This window comes from Sorex araneus, chromosome 4 (assembly GCF_027595985.1).
Source record: "Sorex araneus isolate mSorAra2 chromosome 4, mSorAra2.pri, whole genome shotgun sequence".
Classification (NCBI taxonomy): Eukaryota; Metazoa; Chordata; class Mammalia; order Eulipotyphla; family Soricidae; genus Sorex; species Sorex araneus.
The window spans coordinates 130,931,510-130,957,261 of record NC_073305.1 but is presented as its reverse complement, the minus strand read 5'-3'; the positions used below and the strand labels follow the sequence as shown (position 1 = coordinate 130,957,261).

General features: G+C 38.1%; 1 protein-coding gene across 2 annotated transcripts in view; it reads left to right on the top strand.

Moving 5' to 3' along the window:
• The window catches only part of HACE1 (HECT domain and ankyrin repeat containing E3 ubiquitin protein ligase 1), an 82,735-nt gene that overhangs the window by 37,298 nt on the left and 19,685 nt on the right, over nucleotides 1-25,752 (top strand). For both annotated transcript variants that reach the window (XM_055136186.1, XM_055136187.1), the window contains 10 exons: nucleotides 1,192-1,288; nucleotides 2,687-2,788; nucleotides 4,273-4,379; nucleotides 6,941-7,091; nucleotides 14,380-14,714; nucleotides 15,191-15,259; nucleotides 15,442-15,529; nucleotides 22,882-22,993; nucleotides 23,089-23,186; nucleotides 23,357-23,444. In XM_055136186.1, the coding sequence (XP_054992161.1) occupies nucleotides 1,192-1,288; nucleotides 2,687-2,788; nucleotides 4,273-4,379; nucleotides 6,941-7,091; nucleotides 14,380-14,714; nucleotides 15,191-15,259; nucleotides 15,442-15,529; nucleotides 22,882-22,993; nucleotides 23,089-23,186; nucleotides 23,357-23,444 (1,247 nt within the window). The remainder of the gene's footprint in view (nucleotides 1-1,191; nucleotides 1,289-2,686; nucleotides 2,789-4,272; nucleotides 4,380-6,940; nucleotides 7,092-14,379; nucleotides 14,715-15,190; nucleotides 15,260-15,441; nucleotides 15,530-22,881; nucleotides 22,994-23,088; nucleotides 23,187-23,356; nucleotides 23,445-25,752) is intronic.

The window sequence follows — 25,752 nt, the reverse complement described above, 5'->3', positions numbered from 1 at the left end:
GGTTTATAATGAACTATAATTAATAAAGGTTTTCAATTAAGAACGGACTTTTTTTTTCTTTTTTAAAAATTTTATTTATTTATTTTTTTACAGTTACAGATTTATACATTTTTGTGCTCATGTTTCTCCCTTACAAAGTTTGATAACCCATCCCTTCACCAGTGCCCATTCTCCACCACCAGTAAACCCAACATCCCTCCCCCCATCCCCTGTCCCGTCTCCCCCCACTCCACACTGCCACTATGGCAGGGTATTCCCTTTTGTTCTCTCTCTCTGATTAGGTGTTGTGGTTTGCAATAAAGGTGTTGAGTGGCCATTGTGTTCAGTCTCTAGTCTATATTCGGCCCGCATCATCTTTCCCCCACATGACCTCCAACCACATTTTACTTGGTGTTCCCTTCTCTGAGTTGCCCAGAATGAGAGACCAGCCTCCAAGCCATGGAGACAGCCTCCTGGTACTTATTTCTACTATTCTTGGGTGTTAGTCTTATAGTCTATTATTCTATATTCCACAGATGAGTGCAATCTTTCTATGTCTGTCTCTCTCTTTCTGACTCATTTCACTTAGCATAATACTTTCCATGCTGATCCACTTATATGCAAACGTCATGACCTCATTCTTTCTAACAGCTGCATAGTATTCCATTGTATAGATGTACTAGAGTTTCTTCAACCAGTCATCTGTTCTAGGGCACTCGGGTTTTTTCCAGATTCTGGCTATTGTAAACAGTGCTGCGATGAACATATAAGTGCAGATTTCATTTCGACTATACTTTTTGGCTTTTCTCGGATATATTCCCAGGAGTGGTATTGCTGGGTCAAATGGGTGCTCAACCTCTAGTTTTTTGAGAATCGTCCATATTGTTTTCCAAAAGGGCTGAACTAGCCGGCATTCCCACCAGCAGTGTAGAAGGGTCCCTTTCTCCCCACATCCTCTCCAACAGCGGTTGCTTTTGTTCTTTTGGATGTGTGCTAGCCTCTGTGGTGTGAGGTGGTATCTCATGGTTGTTTTGATCTGCATCTCTTTGATGATTAGTGATGTAGAGCACTTTTTCATGTGCCTTTTGGCCATTCGTATCTCTTCCTTGGTAAAGTTTCTGTTCATTTCTTTGCCCCATTTTTTGATGGGGTTGGATGTTTTCTTCTTGTAGAGAAGAACGGACTTTTAAACTTGCTTCTTTCTCTGTACAGTCATGGTCAGAGAGACACAGCACAGATTCTTCTAATGCGAGGAGCCAAATATCTGCCAGATAAAAATGGAGTAACTCCTCTGGATTTATGTGTTCAGGTATGTTTTTCAATGTGTATTCTTAGTCCTTTAACTTTATAATAGAAACGGAGACTGGGAATCTTTTTATTTTCACCCCATCAAATGAAAAGGTGAGTGCAAAGATTTTTGTACTGTAAAGGTATGTGTATACCAAAAAGGTATTTTGTTCGGTAAAATGAACTGTGACATTATGTAGTGGCAAGATCTGTTTGATCTCTATCTTCTGTCTCTTCATCCTAACTCCTAACACTGGTACTTCTAAACCCCATACAATCTTAAGAGTGAATCTTCTTCTGTGGTAGTGAATGGTGGCTGCAGTCTGTTAGGTAGCTTTAGGATATGGGCTCATTGCTAAAGGAGCCAACTACGTCATTAGAAGGCAACCTTGTCCCTCAATACAGTAGGAGTAGAAGGTAGTAGAGATAGGCCCAGTGGCCAAATGGCCAGTGATATATTAGTCACACCTATTTAAATGGATTTTCATGAAAGTCCTGAAGAGGCGTTTTGGAGAGGCGTGCTTGCCTTGCACGTGTCGGACCCAGGTTCGATCCCCTGCATCCCGTATGGTCCCCTGAGCATCACCAGGAGCGAAGCAGGAGTAATTCCTGAGCGTAGAGCCAGGAGTACTGGCTGAGGATCACTAGGTATGGTACCCCTGAGCACCACTAGGTATGGACCCTCTAAAACAAAACAAAACAAAACAAAACAAAGATTAGATTGTAGAGAGCCTCTTTATTGGTGAACACATGGAAATGCTGGGTTGGAAGCCTGGAAGCCTTGATACCTCTTCCTACATCACTTTATCACTGGCACTGTCATCCTGTTACTTATCTAGTGGGCACCAGTAATGTTTCCATTGTGAGAATTTTTGTTACTGTTTTTGGCATAATGAGTACGCCACGGGTAGCTTGCCAGGCTCTGCTGTGCGGGTGAGATACTTTTGGTAGCTTGCCGGGCTTTCCGAGAGGGGCGGAGGAATCGAACCCGGGTCGGCCGCGTGCAAGGCAAACGCCCTACCCGTTGTGCTATCGCTCCAGCTCCGTCTCTTCCCACATAGCAAAACTTATGCATCTCTTACATTTAGATGTTTCCAAGTTTTGTCTTTTATATACATAGGTAATAATATTTTTCCTTAGTTCTTGTGAAATTACCCAGCCAAAGTGGGGGCTATGGAAACTGAAGTGGAGGTGGGGTGGGGAATCTTGTGGATCTGGTTCTCTGATCTATGGGGTCTATACCAATGCTGGGTGGAATCAGAATTAAATTACATGATTACTAGATCAGTCTCCACAGAGAACTGGAAATTGTATGGAAAACCCACTCATTTGGCAGCAGGTGTACTATGTGGAGAGGAAGCAAACTTCCTTTAGGGACTTCATTTTTAAAGCTAAATAATTAATTATTATTATTTTTTAGGGTGGATATGGAGAAACTTGTGAAGTATTAATTCAGTATCACCCTAGGCTATTTCAGACAATTATTCAAATGACACAGAATGAAGATCTTCGAGAAAACATGGTAATGTAACTGTGCTTGTAGTTTACAAATGAGCATGTTTAGTGTATATGATAGTTTGCAAAGGTGCTTAGTGCTATTTAATAAATGTTTTAATAGTGTGAATTTGCTTATATGCATTATAGGACAAATTTCTATTTATTTATATATTTTTATTTATATTATTATTATTATTATTATTTTTTGGGGGGGTCACACCTGGCGATGCACAGGGGTTACTCCTGGCTCTGCACTCAGGAATTACCCCTGGCCATGCTCAGGGGACCATATGGGATGCTGGGATTTGAACCCGGGTCGGCCGCGTGCAAGGCAAACGCCCTACCCGCTGTGCTATCTCTCCAGCCCCTATTTATATATTTTTAAATTTTATTGAATCACGGTGAGATAGTTACAAGCGTTCATGTTTACAATCACACAATGATCAAACACCCATTCCTCCACCAGTTCACATTCCCCACCACCAGTATCCCCGGTATACCCTCCCCTTTCCCACCCTCCCTCTGCCTCCACGGCAGGCAATATTCCCCATATTCTCTCTCTACTTTTGGACATTATGGCTTGCAACACAGAAACTGAGAGGTTATCATGTTTGGTCCATTTTCTACCCTCAGCACACATCTCCCATCCCTGCTGATTCCTCCAGCCATTATTTTCTTAGTGATCCCTTCTCTATTACATCTGCCCTCTTCCCTCTGCTCATGAAGCAGGCTTCCAGCTATGGGGCAATCCCCCTGGCCCTTGTATCTACTGTCCTTGGGTGTCAGCCTCATGTTATGTTATTCTGTACTCCACAAATGATTGCAGTCCTTCTATGTCTTTCCCTCTCTTTCTGACTCATTTCACTTAGCACGATACTCTCCATGTCTATCCATTTATAAGCAATTTTCATGACTTCATCTCTCCTAACAGCTGCATAGTATTCCTTTGTGTAGGTGTACCAAAGCTTCTTAAACCAGTCATCTGTTCTAGGGTACTTGGGTTGTTTTCATATTTTGGCTATTGTGAACAATGCTGCAAGAAATTTTAATGATGTAGTAATAATAAATTTTGTCTTCATATTTGGGTCTATGATATTTTGCCTTGAGACTTTTGTTAAGATAATTAGACTATTTTCTGCCGGTAAAGAATCTAAGGAGTAGTATGTTATGATTTATAGTCACTAGTTTACTGAGCTTTGTATTTATAATGACTGTAAGTTCTTTGAAAAATTGCTGAGTTTAAAACTTCTGTAATGTTTCAAAAGTTTGGCATTAAGAGTCTCTAAACTTGGTGCTTTCTGTTCTACTTACATATTTCATTGTTTTTAACTGGTGATTACGAACAAAACATTAAGTGATCTCCTTATTCCCTTTTGAAAGTTTACAGGGCAAAATATATGTTGACAGCTTTGTTTCAGATTTGACTTTATTATTTTTTCAAAACGGATAGCTAACTTGGGAAAAGTTTGACGGATTATTGCATAATCACATTTTTCATTTATATAACAGCTACGGCAAGTTTTGGAACATTTGTCTCAGCAAAGTGAAAGTCAGTACTTAAAGATACTCACAAGCCTTGCTGAAGTTGCCACAACAAATGGTCATAAACTGCTTAGGTAAGAGTCTCAAAATACAAGCAAATCAATAAGTAGTATCTGTCAGCTCTTTCTCCTTTCAGACTTTTCTGGGAATAGTTTATTTTGTTGAATACCTTTTGTCTGTGCCAAATGATTTGAAATGTTGCTGACTTCCCATTTGTCTTAAGCAACCAGGGAGATCAGCTTCTTCTGAGGCGATACGATTGTTAACGAGAGTAAAGTAGAGACTTAAGTGGATTTGTCATATCTGTCCAGAATTTTATAAGATGATTGCTTAGTGTAACAGGTACATGAAGGACTGTAAAAAAATATTCTGGGAATCTTGAATATTAACTTATAAAAATGGGTACAGGCTGCTGTTCAACCTCATAATTCTAGTAGTTTTCTCCTTCAACTTTTATTAGTATTTACCTGCATTGAACTGTTTTTTTTATTCTTTCCAAAAGGTTCTGTGGTTTTAATGTCTGATTAATAAGTCCTGGAGTTAGTGCATTTATTGTATATCTTAGATGTACACTGCAGTTACATTTCTTTGTATGTCATTGGCTCACCCTGTTTGAGATGGGCAGCCATTGATAACTGATTAATCTGTTATTTTTTAGCTTGTAAATTTGTCTCATTTTAATTTGGATCCTTCCCCTTTTGAAACTTTCTTTTCACTTTGAGGAAGAGAGATAGTCCAGGGGTTAAGGCATTTGCCCTGCGCGTGGCCGACTCTGGTTCTATCCCTTGCACTGCTTTATGATCCTCTGAGTCCCACCAGGAGTGATCCATGAACAGGAACCAGGAGTAAGCCCTGAGTATCATTGGGTGTGACTCTGAAACAAACAGCAACAACAAAAAATATACATGTAATACGAGACTAGGTTCAGTCTACAGGTTGAATCTAATTAATAGGTCCAGTCTCTTCAATTTTAGAAAAGAAAAACATGGTTTTCTCTTGCCTCAGTAGTTGTATTTGAACTTCCTGTAAATATTAAAATCTACTGTCATCTTCAGACAAGAGTCACATTCAGACCAGAATCAAATTAAAATTTGAACTTTATAAGATTGAGACATATTAAATTAAAAGTGTGGGCTGAAGAGTCAACTGATGTGTGTTTTTCTTTGCCACTGGAGTCAAAATTATTGGAGACTCCCCAAGTGCTCTGTATCCACTCTCGCACCGAATTCTAGCAGGCCTGGGCTCTGACCCAGGGTTCATGGTTGCTGGTGTCTGACAACTGATACAGTCAAATTCTGGCCGGTTTGGGCAGTGTCTGGGATTGTGCTTATGAGTAGCCTCTAACAGCAGCTGTTCTGAGAACTGATCTTCATTACTGCTAGGGAGTTTGTGTTTGCCAGTATCAGGCTGCAGTTTTAGAGCCAAGCAGAGAAGACCTGGATAGCAGCATATGTCAACCACTGCTACTGCTGCCCTGATGAACTAATTCCTGTCCTCCTACAGCTGAGTGCTACGTTAAGCGGGTCTAAAGGATGACCAGCGGGGCACTCTTGCCCCTTTGTGTTAGGTCTGTGTTGAGTTTGAATAGATTTTTTGGACTGCTTGGCTTGTACTTCATTTTGGCAGCCACGGATACCTCCTCACCAGTTTTGAAGGACCTGGGTGGCACTGACTAGAAAATTTGGACCTGTCCATGTCCAAGAATGGGTTATTAGCTAGATTTGCTCAACCTCAGGGGCTTACTTTGGCTTCAGATCAGACATGCGGCAGGTGCCTGACTCACAGGGGCTCTTTATCACCAGAGCCTGGCGGTCTTCCATCTGCTGTGCTGTGTTCCGTGGCTCTGGACACAAGCCCCTTGCGAGTTGCCAGTGCTCTGGGAAGTCGGATGTGCCTGCTGGGCTGGGCTGTCTTTCAGTTTGGCTGGGCAGGTTTCTATCAGTAGCCAGCTTGCTCTGCTGCAGACTTGGGCTGGGCAGAGCTCAGCTCAGCAGTAGTTGCCCGAGAGGTAATGCCTACACTGGTCCTCATCAGCTCTTAGTCACTTGCTTCCCTGTTGAGTAGAAGTGAAAGCAGTTGATATTTTTCGAAATCAGCACCTCTTTTGAGCTATCTTGCAACTGAGGTCTTGTTATGGTGGCTTATCAGCAAGCCCTGCTGCATTGCTCTCCTCGTTTGCCCCTCCCTCACTCCTCTGCTGCCTGCACTCTCTCTGGAGCTGCTCAGGAGTTGGGGCTGGGGGCCCCAAAATACCCAGACCCAGTGAGTTCTCTACTGGAAGTCAGGCCAACTTGCCTTCAGTCCAACCCTTGGTGTAAATTCGGCGCGACAGGATTGCCCCATAATTGTTCCTTCGAAGTTGGCCTCTCCCTAACTGCAGTGTGTTTTTTCTACTTATTGTACACTTTGATTATTGATTACATTGTTAAAATTAGTAATCCAGCTATACAATTTAAGTAATAGGTACAGCAACTTCCTATTAAATAAAATAGGATGATTTCATTTCATCTCTACATGACACGAAAGGTATTTTGTTGTATGTTGAAACAAATGTGTAATAATGATGAAAATGATTCAAAATAGGCCTAAGGTATGATTTGTCTTATTCTAATATGTTCTTCTTTTTATTTTTTAGCCTGTCGAGCAATTATGATGCTCAGATGAAGAGCCTTTTAAGGATTGTGAGGATATTTTGTCATGTCTTCCGGATTGGTCCATCCTCTCCCAGTAATGGAATCGATATGGGTTACAATGGAAACAAAACTCCAAGAAGCCAGGTGTTCAAGGTCAGAAAAGTATATGACGTAATTAGGAAGATAGACGTAAAAGAGATGACTTTGACAAAGCATGCATTCATTAATCAGAAACCTCATGAACAGGACGTAAGTTTGGTTTATGCCTGTATCACTTTTTAAGTTAGGCACACCTCTCCTTTCATCTCTGTCTAATCAACAGCAAGTCTTAATGGGTGAGCTTTATATGTTTTTCTAATAGATGAAAACTTAATTTCCTTAGTGTTTTATTCGAAGAGTATATACAGTGCAATCTAAATCCAAGTCACTTTTATTCAGAGGGCTTACTAATGCTTTAAGGAAGAATTGTTTAAGTATTTAAGAAATTGTATATTGTATTGTTTCAAGTGCTTCTATAAAAGCAACTTTCTGAATGGGATCATTGGGAGAATGATTACATACACATAAAACCGAAGGCAGTATCATTACTCATTAAAATTATGCTCTTAGGAAGTAAAAAAGAACATGACTATAATTGTTAATGTTAATACTTTTTTGTAGCATTATATTTTCAGATAATTCATATTAGGAATAAATATATAATTTAGGTACTATTCATGTATTTTATATAAAAAATGTGCTTTTGAATTATGACTGACTGGATGAATTTCTTTTGAGTATAAATATAGATTTTCTGTCCCCAAAGTGATGTAAACATTTAAAATTTATCACTTCCTTGAATATTATTATTTATAACTTTACTGTTCATAAAATTTGAAATTCATTTATTGATTCATGTTAAATGATTTTTTTCTTACAAGCATTTTGGGGCAGATCTTAAAAATGAATGCAAGTTTGCAAGTTTTTGTTGATTCTTACAGATTATTTAACCCCTAGGTTAAATAACTTTTAGAAAGTTACAAAGTTGCATGTAATTTTCTGTGCACCTGTTTGCTTTCACTCTTTCTCAAGCTTGGCTAGGATTTTCAGATGTGTGCTTTTTCAGCTTGCTTTCCCTGCATGCCCCCCTCCCCCCAACTTATTCTGCCACCTTCTGGAAGAAGGAAGTTATGCAGCTTATAATTTAAAGTAGTTTTTCACGTAAAAGCCTGGACTGCCTGGAATAGTTACTCTTTTGTAAATTTTGAACTTGTTGGTCCATGAGATTTTTAAGGGAGTTTTACTGCTCCTGTATTCACATTGTAGCCCCGGGAGAGAGCTGTAGGGGCTGGAGCTCTGACTTTGCATGTGGAAGCCCTTGGTTCTGTCCCTGGTACTTTTAGCACTGCATAAGGCCCCCAGTACTGCCAGTTGTTATCTCCCCTCCCCACCTCAAATAAACAATAAACCCAAATAAGTGTAACAGCATTCCATGACATTGTTCCTCACGTGCTCTAGTATAACTTGTAGTTGTAACTGAATCTGCCCCAATTCAGTTTTCTGATTTGATACTTTTTTACTCATTTCTAATGATGAATAGCAGATAAACCGTAGATAAGATCAGCATTATTCAAATTGGATATAGATTTTGTTCATTATTGACTGATATCTTTCATTTGGCTAAAATTTGACTATACAGAGCTGGAGACGTGGTGCTGGGGTTTAGGCTCTTGCCTTGCATGTAGCTGATTTTAGTCTGATCCCTGGCACCACATTTGGTCCCTCAAGCAATGTGATTAATGATTACTGAGCCACAGGGTCAGGAATAAGTCCTGACCACACAACTACATTTTTAAAATGTTACCTTCTCTCAAATGCCTAATTCTTTTTAAAATTTTTTTGCTTTTTTGGTCACACCCAACGCTGCACAGGGCTTACCCCTGGCTCTGCACTCAGGAATTACTCCTGTGGTGCTCGGGGGACTGTATGGGATGCTGGAAATCGAACCCGGGTGGGTTGTATGCAAGGCAAACGTAGCGGGTAGGGCGTTTGCCTTGCACACGGCCCACCCGGGTTCGATTCCTCCGCCCCTCTCGGAAAGCCTACCAAACTACTGAGAGTGTCTCGCCCACACGGCAGAACCTGGCAAGCTATCCGTGGCATATTTGATATGCTAAAAACAGTAACAATAAGTCTCACAATGGAGATGTTACTGGTGCTCGCTCCAGCAAATCAATGAGCAATGGGATGACAGTGACAGTGACCTTTTCTCAAATTACATTAGAAAGTAAGTTTGTATAAGTAGCTTTTCTATAGAGTTGTTTTTTATTTAAATGTTTTCTGTCTTTCAGTTAGGGTAGGTGTAACAGAATAAGAAAGAATGAAACTGAATAAGAAAGGATGAAAGTTTTTGTTTTAGCTTTTAGAATATGTAATCCACATTCTGTTTGCCTTTTATCAAGGGCATATATAATATTATAACATATATAAATGGCATATATGTTATTTGTATATATGTTTCTCATATACTTTATTTCATACAGTAGTATCTTGGTCTTTTAAAGTGTCTTTCAATAGGATTAACATTGGTTTTGCCTCTGACTGTGGAGAGCCTCCACGGGACGTGCTTTGTGGACACCTGTTTCTTGTTAATTGCACCATGCTTCATAGACAACACCTGATAAGGAAACAGCATGTCTTGTTATGCCCACGAGCTGTAACTACTCTATCAGCTGCAGACACTTGGGCGTAAACAAGCAGAGAGGTACATAAGGGGGGAAGCTGCCTAGCTAGTCGGTTCCTCCTCTTTCGTCCCTTGCATACTTTTCATATATATGTTATTCTAACACCATACGTATTACCATTGAAATGGTAAGCTATTTTTTATTACAAATAGCTAATTAAAAATATTAACAGGTGTCACTCATAAGAATGAATTAGTCATTTTTCTTTTAATTTTATGAATTAAATATATATATTGGGGATATAGCAAAACAATCTTCCCATTCATAAGGATAAAAATTAAAACTACATTGTTATTTATGAGTTTTTTGTTAATTGAAGTTGCAAAATCTTAACCATTTGCTGAGTTACTTCAATGTTAGACTGGAAATAATGGTTTTAATTTTTACCACATTCTGTCTAGAGTAGCAGTTGACCCCTACTTTCCATTTCATTAACTAGGAACTCTGAACATGTCACTTTATTGTTAGGATTAACTAATGGGTTTTCCTTTAAGAATGAGTAGGTTTATAGACCATATGTTTTGAGTAGGTGAAATTGTTTAACATCCTGTTGTTAGTTTTCTGATTTATTTTAGAAGTTCTTTTCGGTTAATGTTAACACTTAGCAATAGTTTTTAGTGTTTAAAGATTTTCTTTTTTAAATCCAGACTGAAAACTTTGGAGTATTTGAGGGAGAAGGTATTCTGGTTATTGAGTGGATAGTGGAAGACAGTGGGAGGTTTCCTGAATTTTGGTGTGCTCTTTTTGTGTGTGAATATAAGATTTAGCTATTAACAATTTTCTAGAATTCTGATAGGGAAAATTTGAGTGCTACAAAAGATTGAAAAGCTTTTAAGTTTAAAATCTCTTGGATTTTAATATTTGATAATTATCAATTTGAAAACATTATCATCTGAAAAAGGATTTTAAGGTACTATTAATGATGTTTCATTGGTAGTGTTTTCTTATCAAATTTCTTTCTCACTTCGGCAATATGGATCTTGGAAGTTCTTTTTTCAGTTTTTGGGGCAAAGTTTGATTACATTATGGTTTTGAAAGACAGCTTGGAATGTTTTAGATATTGTGAGTGATGTCATATCACTTTCACTATGTGTAGAATATAATTCTGTAGTTAAGATCACTAGTAAAACAAAGTAATATTTCCATAATATCATGAAGATCACAGTATCCGCCATCCAAGAATTCTGAAAGCATTAGATGAGAAAGAAAAAATTGCAAAAGAAGTACAAATTCTACAGCAAAATCAGAGTAATAGGGATAAAACTTTACAATTTTGCCCAACTGGAGCTCCATGAAACTCTCCATGATGATCCAGGAAGCCAATGCCATTAGCAACAAGTTAAAGAAGTGTTATGTTTTCAGCCAACATGATGTGTCAGAGAGGAAGTCGGTCCAGCACCTCCATTCGGGTTCGCAACCTGCAACTGGGAATCTCCACTTTCTGGAGTCTGGAGGAGTTTGAGTCTAAGCTTGCAGCCATGAAGGAGCTTTATGAGGGTGACAGCAGCAGGAGTGAAGATGTCTTCTGTGACCCTGAGGACGAAAGAGAAGGAACCGACTAGCTAGGCAGCTTCCCCCCTTATGTACCTCTCGCTGCTTGTTTACGCCCAAGTGTCTGCAGCTGATAGACTAGTGACAGCTGGCTAGCAATTTTCATAGTTATTGACCTATTATCGACATACACAAAGCTTTTTATTCATTTTAGTATTTTTCTCATAGATATTGAAAACAAAGATAGTTTGCAATCATTTATTTTCAGGTTTTAGAATTTATTTTAAATCCTTTTGGTCTGTAACTGCTATCAGAGTTAGAAATTAAGTCAAAGTTATTTTACCAGTGTACTTTTTTTTTTTTTTTTGCTCCTTGAGACATGAATTTCCTGAACAAATTTTCAAAGGGATAACTTCTTGGGTAAAAATACTATTAGATTAAGGTTTAGTTTTAGTGTATGTGTGAATTAAGAAAGAAAGGATGTGAAATAGAAAAGGAAGTTCCACTGTGACTTCCCCCCTCACCTCTTCTAATTCTTTGCTGTGTTCCTTTATTGTAAACGCTATAGAGTGTGTCTTGGGGGATAAAGGGAGATCAGGATTGGGATTAGGCCACATGCAGTGGGGCTCAGGAATTTCTCCCGACTCTGTGCTCTGTACTTATATGTTCCTAGGAACCAAACAGGTATCAGCTGTGTGCAAGGAAAACACCTTAAACAGTGTACCATCTTTTCCTCACCCTCCCTCCTTTGCCTCCTGCCCCCCCACCACCAGTGGGAAAACTTTATGGGTAGCTTTTTCATTTATTTGTTTGTTTTATTTATTGTTTTTGGTCGATATCATTTTTACAGACATCTGGGCCTTCATCTTGTTTCTGGATTATTTAAATTTTTGTACCCTGTGAGTATTTGCAAATCGGATTGCTCATTGCTGGAATGTGCATGAGTGGCTGGTATTCTTTCCCGCTTCAGGTTTTATCTCCATTCAGAGTGTTGCTGTTGTGCAATTTAGCCCTTCTCATTTAGAGGCTAATTTTTTCTCTTCTCTTTTGTTTCAAACAGTCTTACACCACCACCTGTTCTTTCAGTTTTGGATGTATGTTTTCTGATTTATAAACCACGATAGTTTTGCTCAATAAAAGTTATAATTCTCACATACCCCTGTCCTCCACCCCCAGAAAACACCCCCATCTTTTACAGCAGATTCTATGTTGTGCCCTGGGAAGAGGCTGTATAGATTCAGTTTGGATCATGATTAGAGTTCATGTATTTTCAGCAACAGTATCCTGCTTAGGGCAGCTGCTGCGTGTGTGTGTGTGTGTGTGTGTGTGTATGTGTGTGTGTGTGTGTGTTTGTGTGTGTGTGTTTGACCCTCACTTCAGTCTTAGGGTATGATTTTTTTTTTCTCTGTTTACTTGTCAGCCTTTAACTTGTGATAACTAAATATTTATTGAATCAGTAAATTAAGTTTTTTGGTTCAGGGCAGTTAATTTATAATGTTTTCCACATTTTTAATATTTTAGGCTTTTATGTGGTATTTAATTGTTTATGCCAAATACAGTAGCAATAACAGATCTCATTCCTCTGACCCTGAAAAGAGCCTCCAGTCATTGGGAAAAACGTAAGGACAGGCTGCTAAAATCTCCGGGCTGGGATGAATGGGGATGTTACTGTTGCCCGCTCGACTAAATTGATGAACAACGGGATGACAGTGATACAGTGATAATTGTTTACAAATTTAATAAGTAAAATGTTCTGAAGGAGGGATTGTTCTGGAAATATGAAGGAAGGCTGAAGATATAGCAGAGAATTTTTAAGAACAAAGTAAGAGAAAAGAATTTCCTGGCGAGCAAGTGATTTAAAACTTTTTCCAAAGTTCCAAATACAGTTGCATAATCTCTTCATAACAATCTTTAAAAGTAGGATTATTTATTTTAGATAAAATATTATAAAGATGAACTTTCTGGAGCAAATGGTTAAGTTTGTAGCATTCTGTAATCACATAAGAAACGAAAAGTGGAGATAACTTTTACATTAATTTCCAGAAAGTTTATCATTCTCAGAATGTATCATCTACGATCATTTAGCTGTTATTTACTCTCCTGAACCACATGATTATCTCTATTTTGAATTAAAATTTTTCAGAATTTAATTTTACCTGACTTCATTGAAGTATAATTGACATATGGAACAGAATACGCTGTAAATTTAAGGTGTACATGTGATGATTTAACTCAGTTACATATTGGAAGTATTTACCATGGTAGCTAGTTTTAACATATCCTTCCCGGCACATGAATAAAATTTTATTGTTATCATAGTGAGAATATGAAGGTTCTACTTGCATAGTAGCTTTCAGATGCATAATGAAGTATTGAGAATTTTAGTCACACTGCTGTGCCTTAGATCCCTGATAAGATGTTTGTTTATAGTACTTGGACAGTTGTATTTGTCTTAAATATTACTGATTGTTAGAGGTAAGACGTATTTTTATCTTTTCTAATACTAAGTCCTGTTTTAATACTTGTGACCATATAATATTTTTTAAATGGTTTCCTTTGCTGCTAATTTATAAAGTATTGATGTAGAAATGAGTTTATTCTATATTCTTATAATATGAAATTATATATTAATCTTCACTTGCAATGTAGGACTTATAACTTTGTTTTTAGTTAGTAATTATTAGTATTTAGTAGAATTTATTTTAGTTATTAAAGAGGTTTTGTGTGTGTATACTATTTGCTATTCTTTAAAATTCCTTGCTATTCTCAAAATCTTAGGAATTGCCTACAAAGAATAGAATACAACAGAATTGTTGGGCTTTTAGGAATTTTAATTTTTTTAAATAAAGATGGACAACTGAAAATTGTTGAACTTCCATTAATATAGTCAACATTAGGGGTGGTTGTTTATATAACAGAAATTATGATTCCAAACTAAGTATTTGACATTTTTTATTTGACATTTTTTAAAAGAAGAAATATTACTTTCATTTTTTTGCTAGTTTTGCTTCAAAGAATGAATACAAAATTCTTGCTGTAAGTAAAGACATTATTATATATGTATGCATATTTGGCATTTGTATGTTTTTGTTGCTTTCAAACTATATTGTTACATTAACTTGGAAAAACAGATGTAAATCTTTTTTGTATTTGTTTGCCGCTGTGGGTTTTTATTCTGGAGTCGAAAAATGATGTTTGAAAACACTCTTTTTTTTTTCCCCTCTTAGCCTCTAGAGTTGCTTTGGCACTCATTAGACGAATGGCTAGTTTTAATAGCTACAGAATTGATGAAAAACAAGAAGGACTCGACAGATATCACATCGATTTTACTGAAGCAAAAAGGCCAAGATCAAGATGGTGCCTCCATTCCTGCATTTGAACCTCCAGGACCTGGGCGCTATGAAAATCTCTCCACTGACACAGGGGAATCTAAACCAGATGCGCTGTCAGGGAAACAGGAAGTCAGTGCAGACTGTCAGGATGTTATTGCTATGACAGCTAACCGGCTAAGTGCTGTCATTCAAGCCTTTTACATGTGCTGTTCTTGTCAGATGCCTCCAGGGTAAGAAAGTTTCTGCTTATTATTTCCTTCTTTTGGTAGTTGAAGAAAAGCTTTTGATATTTTTTTTGATAAGTTTTTTGGTAACAACAAAATGATAATTTGATTTTAGGTCTGATATTGTTTTAGGATACCCATTGTATACATTTATTATTAGTATGAAATATTTGATTTTATGAAAAGTATGTTATTTAAAGTAGAATGGTATGAAGGTTACTTAATTAAGCATTCAAAATGTGTAGAGCAGAGATGCCAGAAATTTCAAGAATTTTGAAAACTCACTTGCTTTGATTATCTGTTAATGAGTTTTTAGATTTTTTTTTCATTTTATAAATTGAATGTCTTGATTTCCTAAATTCATAGGTGATTCAAACCCAAATTACTCTTTTGCCACCTAGAGGCCAGTTCAGTTGAACAGTTATCAGATTTGCTACATTATACTTTGCTTTATGTGTAATGACTCTGTTTACCATCCACAGAATGACTTCCCCTCGTTTCATTGAGTTTGTCTGCAAACATGATGAAGTTTTAAAATGCTTTGTTAACAGGTAAGACTGAAATGTTGTGTGTGTGTTTTTTTCTTTTTAACTGTTCAAAAAGTGATCAGTGACAAGGGTAAGCTTAGTAGGGGTTGTTTTTCTTCTTTTTCAGAATGATGTGTTGAATTTTCTCTTTGCTTAATGCTATTCATCTTTCCCACCTATGTAAACAAAATATATTTTTCTTTCAGAAACCCCAAAATTATATTTGACCACTTTCATTTCCTCCTTGAATGTCCTGAGTTGATGTCACGATTCATGCATATTATAAAAGCCCAGGTAAAACTTTCTCTTAATCTTTTTTTTTTAGTTTAAATGAAAATTGATTTTAAAAATGTGAATGATGCCTAGTGAAGTAAATACTGTGTAGTGAGACCTGCTTAAGGGGCTTGAAATTACTCTTGTCTTAAGGATCTGGAAGACTATGACGTTGGTGTTGCTACTTTAGCATCAGGGATCATGTTTCTTTTCCAAGAAGTGTTTATAGAGTGCCTACTATGTGCAAGGCTTGTGCAAAGGTAGCAGAACACACTACTACTTCTTCAAAACCAGTTTAATTCTTGTAAGGTTGTTGGTCCTTGAAAAGTTTTATCCTCCAATACATTTAGGAAATATATTTGTTCTTTTGAAGGTTTATAAAGTAAATCATATTAGTAGCTTTGAGAAATCCTATGGCAAACGTAGTGATTTTATTTTGTTATTCTCCAGACTTACTTGACTTGAGAACTTTTCCCTTGCCAAGTTTCAAGTTTTTCTCATGTCTCATGAATGAAACATTCTAGGGAAATTTTTGCTTTGCTCCTTCCCAGCTGTGTGACTTGGGGCATCTTTCTAACATTGAGCCTGGCCTTCTTCATTTAGAAAATCGAAGTAATGATAACAGTCTTATAAAGTATTGTGGAGGATAAACTTTGAATAGTGGTTGGTATTCGTGTTCAATAAATAACACTTATTTCAGAGATTGAAAGCATACCTCCACTCACCAGGACATCACAATTCAGTCAAGCAAGGGGAGTTAATTTCCGTAAAATAGTCATTACAGGACCTGAGAAATAGCTTAAAGGACTGGAATGCATGCTTCGTATGCTTCTTATGCTGGAGCTTCAAATCCCCAAAGCATCAAGCCAGGAGTAGTCCCTGAGCACCACAGGGTATGACCCCAAAACAGAACAAAATGAATAATTATAGTAATGTCTGTCTCTTATGGAGTTTAAGGGACGGAGAACTTACTATCAGCTGTTTTCCCAAAGAGAAATTCCAAAGAGGAGGTGGATTTTTATGCTTATCCTAAGCAAAAGGTCAAGAAGCAGTGAGGAGGTAGGTTTTTAAGCTGGACTGTGAAAAGATATGCAGGGTTCTCACAGGATAAAATGGAGAAGATGGATGTTCTAGCCAAGTTATGTAGGTTGGAAGGTGAAAAATTCTAATTGCTGAAGCCAACACTTTGGATGAGGAATGAGATAGAAATCTGGAAAGGGAGGTTGGTCATGTGTGTTGAACCTTGGTTACTAGATTAAAAACTATTGCTTGTTTGCTAAGCAGGAAAATGTACATGATTCTGGGAAATCTGTCAGATTTGTCAGAAATGTGTGATAAACGGGAGGCTGCAGTTTAGATGTAGTAAGATAATACTGTATTTATATTTGTGGAGACCATTTGTTAGTTTTGTTTGTTTGGGGGCCACACCAGCTACGCATTGGGCTTACTCTGTACTTTGGGTCACTCCTGGTGGGATCAGTGGACCATGTGGGAGGACTCTACATGACAGTGCTCATTAGTGAGCCCTGATGGTGTTCAGGGGACTCTATTGGAGATTCTATTCCCTCCCTTCGCCTTTGGGTTTTGGATCACACCTAGTGGTGCTCAGGGCTTAGTCCTGGCTCTACACTCAGGGATCACTCCTAATGGTGTTTGGGGGACCCTAAGGGGATGCCGTGAATCGAACCCTGGTGTGCTGAGTGCAAGGCAAGTGCCTGACCGCCTGTATTATCTTTCTGGATTTGAATTTTTATTTTTAACTGTGTAACAGCGTTCTAGTACAAGTGAGAATATACGTGAAAGATTTTATTTTTGAAAAAGGCATTTTCTTACTTTCAAAACCATCCCTGCTTTTGGATCCTCTTGTCTCTCCTCTGCGTAGCTCTCTACTCTCTAGTCTTTTGTCCTAGAGAGGGAATTCTGTTGCCTTACTAGGGTGAGGATGGCCCACAGGTGTAGTGGCCAGGCACTGTGGTTTTAGAGCTTGGGCCAGGTAAGAAGGGGCTGGTAGAGGGCCTGAATATGGAGTTTGTGACTTAGAGCTGCATCTGGAGGACATCTGTGTGGACAGTGGTCATGGTGCTGAGATAGCTTGACAGAACCAGAGTTGGATGGTGGGAGGAGACCGCATGGAGGGGGGCAGGAGGAGAGGGAAAGGAATGAGAGTAAAGAACTAAAATTTTTCTGTACGCCGCCAAGTGAAAGCTGAGCCGAACTATAAAAGACATTAATGGGAAATCAACATAACTTGAAATGGGTCTAAGGATTAGGTCAGTAATCTCCAGTGTTATTTTTCTTTTGGGGGGTGTGTGGCTATTGTCATTCTTGCAGGCAGCTTCTCTCAATTGTAGGAAATACGGATTGAAGTGTTTCAAAGTGGGCATCATGTTACAGTTTGCTCTCACATCAGGAAAAACCTCACTTTACATGCTATAACGTACTTAGGAAACTTTTTGTCACTTAAAGGTTTTTCTCATCCAACAGTGGTGGTCCCATCCCACAAGTGGTCTTGTTCAGTTAGTGGCTTCAGGTGACTGGGAATTAAAGGAGACGTTTTGTGTTGCTGCGAAAATTCTGTTGAGAGAAAACTCTTTAATCATATTTTGTGAATTATCTTATAGAAAGTTAGGTCCTACTTCATGTATATGATGTGTGTGTGTGTGTGTGTGTGTGTGTGTGTGTGTGTGTGTGTGTGTGTGTGTGTACATATATGGTTGGTCCCCAGATTTCAGTCAGGGTCTCGGCTGCAGACTGCCTGCCAGCAGGTGCCTTAACCTTTGTACTATCTTTCTGCCCTTAGAGGCATTTTAAAAATTTTGTTTCATTTTTGAGCCACACCCAACTGTTCTCAGGGCTTCCTCCTAGCTGTGCACTCAGGGATCACTCCTGGTGGGGCTTGGGGACCATATATGGTACTGGGGATTGAGTCCAGCCCATCTGCAAGACAGGTACCCTATCCACTGTACTATCCCTGTAGGCATTATTTTTTAAAATCAGACTTCAAAGTCTATGCTTAAATGTATGATTTCTGTATAATTTTTGCCCTCTTGTTTTACTGAATTTTTGAATAGCATGAAATTCTTGACATTGGGCACTTTGCATTCTAGTTTAGTCTTTATGAATACCCAAGGACAATGGGAGCAAAGAATATGAGGACTGGTATTCAGTAGGAAGCAAGGCACCTGAGGGGCTGGGAGATAGGACAGGGAGGGGCAAAACAGTATTAAACCAGTAGGAGGAGGTGGTGCTGAAAGGTGGTAAAGTCTAGTATGAAACCCTCTCAGCAACAGTACTGTAAACCAGAGTGACAGTGAGAGTGAGAGAACGAGAGAGTGAGAGAGGGAGAGGGAGAGAGGAAGGGAGAGAGGGAGGAGAGGAAGATAGAGATCCTCTCATAGAATTGGACTAATGAGAGGGAGGCAGATGGGGTGGTGGGGAGCATTGGTGGAGGCAGTGGACACTGGTGAAGGGATCAGTGTTGTAAAATTACATGCCTGAAACCCAATCATGAATAACTCCATAATTTCACGGTGACTGAAAATAATTTATTTGAAACAATAAAAATGAACAAATTCAATTTATAAATCCAATAGTGAATCTGATAAAGCACTGCTTTATTAAAAAAAATACAGAGCACTGTTAGAATTATGTGCAAAATCATGCATTTAATTTAAAGAAAGGGAAGCACCATTGGGTCTGAGTTGTGGGGCCTAAGCATTGAATCCGCTGAGTCTCAGATCTGGGGGCGTGTATGGCCAGGAGGGGCGTCCATGTTTCCTGAGCATTGCTGGGAGGCTCCTCCCCTATGGAAATATTTCTCTTTTCTTTTAATTCAAAAGTGCAAATATTAAATGTCAAATCTCCCGAATTAATACTTTTATTGAGAATTAATTAAGAGTGGTATTTAAGTTTTTTTTTTAAAAATTTAATCACCAGGGGCTGGAGTGATAGCACAGCGGGTAGGGCGTTTGCCTTGCATGCGGCCGACCCGGGTTCGATTCCCAGCATCCCATATGGTCCCCTGAGCACCGCCAGGGGTAATTCCTGAGTGCAGAGCCAGGAGTGACCCTTGTGCATCGCCAGGTGTGACCCAAAAAGCAAAAAAAAAAAAAAAAAAAAAAAAAAATTTAATCACCATGAATTAGTTACAAAGATATTCATGATGGAGTTTCAGGGGTACAGTGTTCAACACCCATCCCTTCACCAGAGTGCACTACCCTCTACCAGTGCCCCTGGTTTCCCTCCTGCACCCCAGCCTGCCTCTGGGGCAGGCACTTTCCTCCTTCCCCATCTTAGCATTCCCTTCCCTAAATTATCCCTCCAGAAGTGGTGGCGGGCAAGTAATTCCTCCCAGTGTGTGGGCTGTGTTTGCATTCTCATCAGTACCTTTGAGGTACAAAAGCTTCTTAATTTAATGTAGTCCCATTTGTTTATCTTTGCTTCCACTTATTTGTCAGTGGGTTTCATCCTTAAAGAAGCCTTTAACTTCAGTGTCATGGAGAATTCTGCCCATATTTTTCTCTTTGTACCTTGTGATTCAGATCTGATGTTGATCTGTAATCCATTTTGATTTGGTTTTTGTGCATGGCATTAGAAAAAGTTCTGAGTTTGTTCTTTCTTTTTCCCTCCCTCCCTCCCTCCCTCCCTCCCTCCCTCCCTCCCTCCCTCCCTCCCTCCCTCCCTCCCTCCCTCCCTCTCTTCCTTCCTTCCTTCCTTCCTTCCTTCCTTCCTTCCTTCCTTCCTTCCTTCCTTCCTTCCTTCCTTCCTTCCTTCCTTCCTTCCTTCCTTCCTTCCTTCCTTCCTTTTCTTTCCATGTTGCTGCCCAGTTTGTCCAACACAATTTGTTGAAGAGGCTTTCTTTGTTCTGCTTCAAATATCCCTGAGGGTCTGTCTCCCGCTGACTGTCAGGGGTCTGTTGCAATGTTAGTTGAGTCTAAGGCTCTGGGCATGCATTTTGGTTTTTAAGGGAAAAATTAATGTTTAGTTTAGCTCAGTGTGAGATACTTATTGGTGTCCTAATAACTGCCTGGTAGATAACCACTCTGGGATGTTAGATATTGGTCATATTTATCTGACCAACCTGGCTATTGTGTTATTGTACCACCTTGGTTCTCTTTTTTTTCCTCTTCTATGTTGACCATTTGCTTAGCAAATTCTCCCTGACCTATGATCATAAACTTTTCTTGGTATTCTGTATTTTTTTGGTCCACACCCAGCGATGCTCAGAGGTTACTCCTGGTTCTGCACTCAAGAATTATTCCTGTCGGTGCTCATATGGGCTGGTAGGGATTAAACCCGGGTTGGCAGCATGCAAGGCAAGCGCCCTGCCTGCTGTACTATCGCACTGGCCCCATGTTCTTTATTTCTTTTTCTTTCTTTTTTTTTTTCTTTTTGGGTCACACCCAGCAATGCTCAGGGGTTAACCTGGCTCATGCACTCAGGAATTACTTCTGGTGGTGCTCAGGGGACCCTATGGGGTACTGGGAATCGAACCCGGATCGGCCACATGCAAGGCAAACGCCCTACCTGCTGTGCTATCACTTCAGCCCCTTTGTTCTCTTTTTCTTTAGTCTCCAAACAAGAGACCTTATCCTGTCACCAGCTAGAATTTTCTCCATTATTTTTTCCAGTGTTTCAGATCCAACACAGTTTTTATTTCCAGGTCCTTAACAGTTGTATCTCAGACATCCTCAAATTCAGAACATTCATTATCTTTACCAACTTTTTTCTAGAGCCGTCTCAGAATTGGAGATAGATTGTTAGGCAAGGTTTTTCTTCATGAGGTTTTTTCCTTTTGAGTTCTTGTATTTAGAGATCTTCTCTTGCTTTTCACTTTATTCAAAGGAATGTCTTTCAGATTCACCTTACTATTCCTCTTTCCTATGACGAGCAGGCCCTTCTCATCCAATATATATATTATTACAGCTGCTGCCAGGAAGATTTCCCTTTATATTGGTGCTGCACTCATGTTAGTTACTGCACTTACCGTGTTACATCTTTGACCACAGTGGCCCCTGCACCTTCTTACTTAAGTTCCAGTAGACACAATCATGTCCTCGATTATATAGCTCATTTCCTTCACCACTGGGAGGGATAGGCTTCTCACTCCGTCTTCTAAGGAGATCAGGTTTCTCCCTCTACTGCTTTTCCTTTTGATGTGCATCTCTTTTCTCTGCTTGAGCAAGTCCTATCCAGCCTTTAAGTTCTAGTTTAAACTGTGACATCAGGAAGCTGTTATATATCTCTGTATAGTCTTTATATTCTTAACTGCACTGTGTAGCTGTACTGGAATGTTTGGAACTCAGTGTTTTATATATACTGTATTATTCCAGGTAAATTAAAGTTTTTTTGTTTTTGTTTTCTGGGTCACATGCATTGATGCTCACTTCTGGCGGGGCTGGGGACCGCATGTGGTGCTGGGGATTGAATTCTGTTACCAAGTGCAGGGCAAATAAATGCCTTCCTCACTGTCCTATCTGTGGCTTCTCCAGCTTTTTAACAGTGAAATGGGGATTTTTATTTTTAATTTTTGGTGTACTAGAAGTCAAACCCAAGGCCTTAGACACTTGAGGCGTATGCTTCTAATGCTGAGCTATATCCCTGGCTTTGACGCTAGAATTTTTATAACTTTTTATGTTACCTGCAGTATGGGTACATATAAGATACTCAATAATGCTTTTGATTGACCAAAAATTTACAAATCACTTGCTCTTTGTAGGTATGGCTGATGAGCAAAGTATATACTCTTTACTATGTAATGGATCTTATTTTTCAACTTTCAGGGTAGGAGAAGAGGAAAAAGGATACCTTTTTTTTTTTTACAGTTGCTGCATATATTGTGAAATTATAAAAACAAAACATGCATGAAGATTATTTTCAGGGACTGGAGAAATAGTATAGTGGATAAGGTGCTTACCTTGCATGACCATATGGGGTGATGAGGTTTGATCCTCATCACCCCATATGGTCTCCAGAATTGACCCCTGAGCATTGCTATTGTCCCAAAAAACAAGCAATACAAAAATTATTTTCATAAGGAATAGAATGGAACATGCAACATAATTTTTCTTGATGTGAAACTTTATTCGTATAGGACTTGTTAGGTTTAAAAGATTCATGTGTTCTATTAACATATATGATATTAAAACCTTAGATATAGCCTTCTGTTTTTTCAGTTTTTTTTTCTTTTGAGAAAATATAAGTAGTTTTTTTAGGTTCACTAGGCTTAAAATCTCTAGTTTTTTTGTTGAAATACTCAGAACACTATATCAACTATCATAAATAGAGATCTAAATTGCTAAGAGTTCAGTATGCTAGTTCAGTTGGACAGGTAGGTGACTGAATACTGCTGACTATTTTCTTTCTTTCTTTAGCCATTTAAAGATCGCTGCGAATGGTTCTATGAACATTTGCATTCAGGACAACCAGATTCAGATATGGTACACAGACCAGTAAATGAAAATGATATTCTTCTGGTTCATAGAGGTATGGATATGGAATGTATTGTTTTGTATATGAGGTACAAAATAATAGTCATTATAAATTTCAATATGTAAAATTAACCAATGCTACATATTTAGATTCTATTTTTAGGAGTAGCTGTGAAGTTGTGTCAAAAGCAAATTGTGCCAAGCTAAAACAAGGGATTGCTGTACGGTTCCATGGAGAAGAGGGCATGGTGGGTATAAAAATTGGTGTCATTGATATTGTTCCATATAAAAGATGTTTATGTGAATAAAATGATATTAATAATGAAAAAATTAATTTGATTTTATCTGTTTTTTCTTAGAAGAAATTTGTCATGTAAAATCTTTTTGTTGATACTTAATTTTATTTTCTTGAACTCAGGGTCAAGGCGTTGTCCGTGAATGGTTTGATATTCTGTCTAATGAGATAGTCAACCCTGATTATGCATTGTTCACCCAGTCAGCAGATGGTAAGTTTTACAGTCTAGATGACGTTTTACAGTGACATCACATTTCCAAACCGTATCGGTTTATTCTATCCTGTGGTTCTCACAGTGACCTTGTAAGCATGGTGTTCTCGTTTTATAGATTAGAAAACTGAAATTCAGTTTTTGTTTATGTTAACATAGTTAATGAGCGGGTGAATCATTAGCAAAATGTGACTTATTTAGTTTAGTCTTGGTTCTCAGATAACTTGTTTCAAGGACAAACAGACACAGACACAGACACATATATTTGTACACCTTGCAATGTGCAGGGGTTACTCCTGGCTCTGCACTCAGGACTGGCATTGTTCTGGGGGACCACGTGGGACAGATTGAACCCGGGTCAGATGTGTACAAGGCCAACACCCTACCTGCTGTGCTATCACTTCGGTTTTATAGTCCCATATTTTGAGTCTGTTTTATTTTATAACTGAAAAGTAGGTTTGGTATGGAATCATTAATTGAGGTATTTTATACTGCAGTTTTATTGCAGAGCATATGTGACAGCATATGTACCATAAAGATCATGATTTATTTTATAATCTAGGTCTTCTCTTTGGGAACATAGTAGTAATATGTTCTAATTTTTTATTGTAGTCAAGAGGATTATATGTGGGTAGATCCAGTGTCAGTTTTCTTTTAAATTTGGTTTCTAATCAAATTAAGGTGCTAACCATGGCATTAGCTTAGTGTAGTGGTAAAGAATTCGACCTTTGTTGTTACACTGATGTGTTCTACCCACTTTATGTTATGATCTTGGTACACTCCACTTAACAAAATTAGACCTCAGTTTTCTGACTTGAAAATGACAATACTTGTTTGGTAGTAATAATTCATGTAAAATTGCTTAGCCTAGTTTCTGGTAATTAGGAATGAAACCTACTATTACATGGTAGTAGTAGTAGTAGATTATGAGAATGATAATTTCTTGTGCAATAACATTTTATGAAACAGTAGAAAAAGTTATTAGAGTCACATTAATTTGAATGTAAAACATAACATGAACTTTCTGTTAGCTAGTTTTTAAGTTAAACTATTCCTTTTCTGAAGATTTCTGCTCCCATTTGTTTATATATATATATATACACACACACACATATATATATGTATATATATTTTGACCACTCTTTATGTTTTAACAATGCAGATATCCTAGAAAGTATTTAGAGAATGATTTATATAGAGAGATAGGGGAGGACAGTGGTGATCAGAAATCTTAGCTAATTCATCAATAATCCTAAGTATTCACTATTTCATAGGTAAAAAGAAATGTGGCTATTCTCAGAATATCATATATTTGGAATTATGTTTATCTTTTAAGCTCTTTATCTTAATAAACTTTGCTTTGACATCTACAGTCCAGTTGTTGCTCATGACTGGGAATGGATATCTAAAGTTACCTGTGAATGATTTGCTTCATTTAGCTTTTTAAAATTGTTCAGCCCCAGCATCCAAATATGTACCTTCTATCCCAAGTTGGGCTGTACAGACCCCAAGAGTCACTAGAATGATCTAGGGGACAGCAGCAGCTCGGGAGCATTTGGCTTTTTGTTTGTTTACTTGAAAGAAAATGGATTTTTGTGGAGGCACTGAAGTTAGGCCAGATAAGTTTGGAATCTCTTGAAAAGTTATAGCTGTTCAGACTAGTGCCAGCACTGGTCAATGAAAGACGAAGGAAACATAAAGTGAATGTTTTGCGAGCATGTGCTTGTGTGTGCCTGCGTGTGTGTGTGTGTGTGTGTGTGTGTGATGTGTAGTATAACATATATATGTATATATATATACATATATATACTAAGCTGGCACAAAATTCTTTTTCCACTGCTTTCATACTTCTATTATTAAAAAGTGCTGTTTCAATTTATTTATATTTTTTCCAGCTACCTAAAGAAGTAGTAAATGACATAAGTCCAGTCAATATCTTTTTTAATGAATGATAGAATTAAAGCTGAGATCTAGGTTTTTCCATTTCACTAGATTTTTTTTTTGAGATCTTTTTCATTGTTGTAAAATATAGCATAACATTGACCATGTTGACCAGTTCAAGTACATAATTTAGTGGCATTAAGTACGTTGACAGTTTTATGTAACCATTGCCTCCATCTGTGTTCAGATCTTTTTCATTTCAATAGGATCATACTCCCCTGTACCAGATTTAACATTGGGTGGTAACTTTTGCTCTTGCCAATTGTTCCTTTTAAGTTCATTGCTTCTTCTTTAAACTTGATTGTCATAAGGAAGTATTTGTTGATTTGTGGACTTAGGTGATTTTTTAAGTTTAAATTTGTTAAAA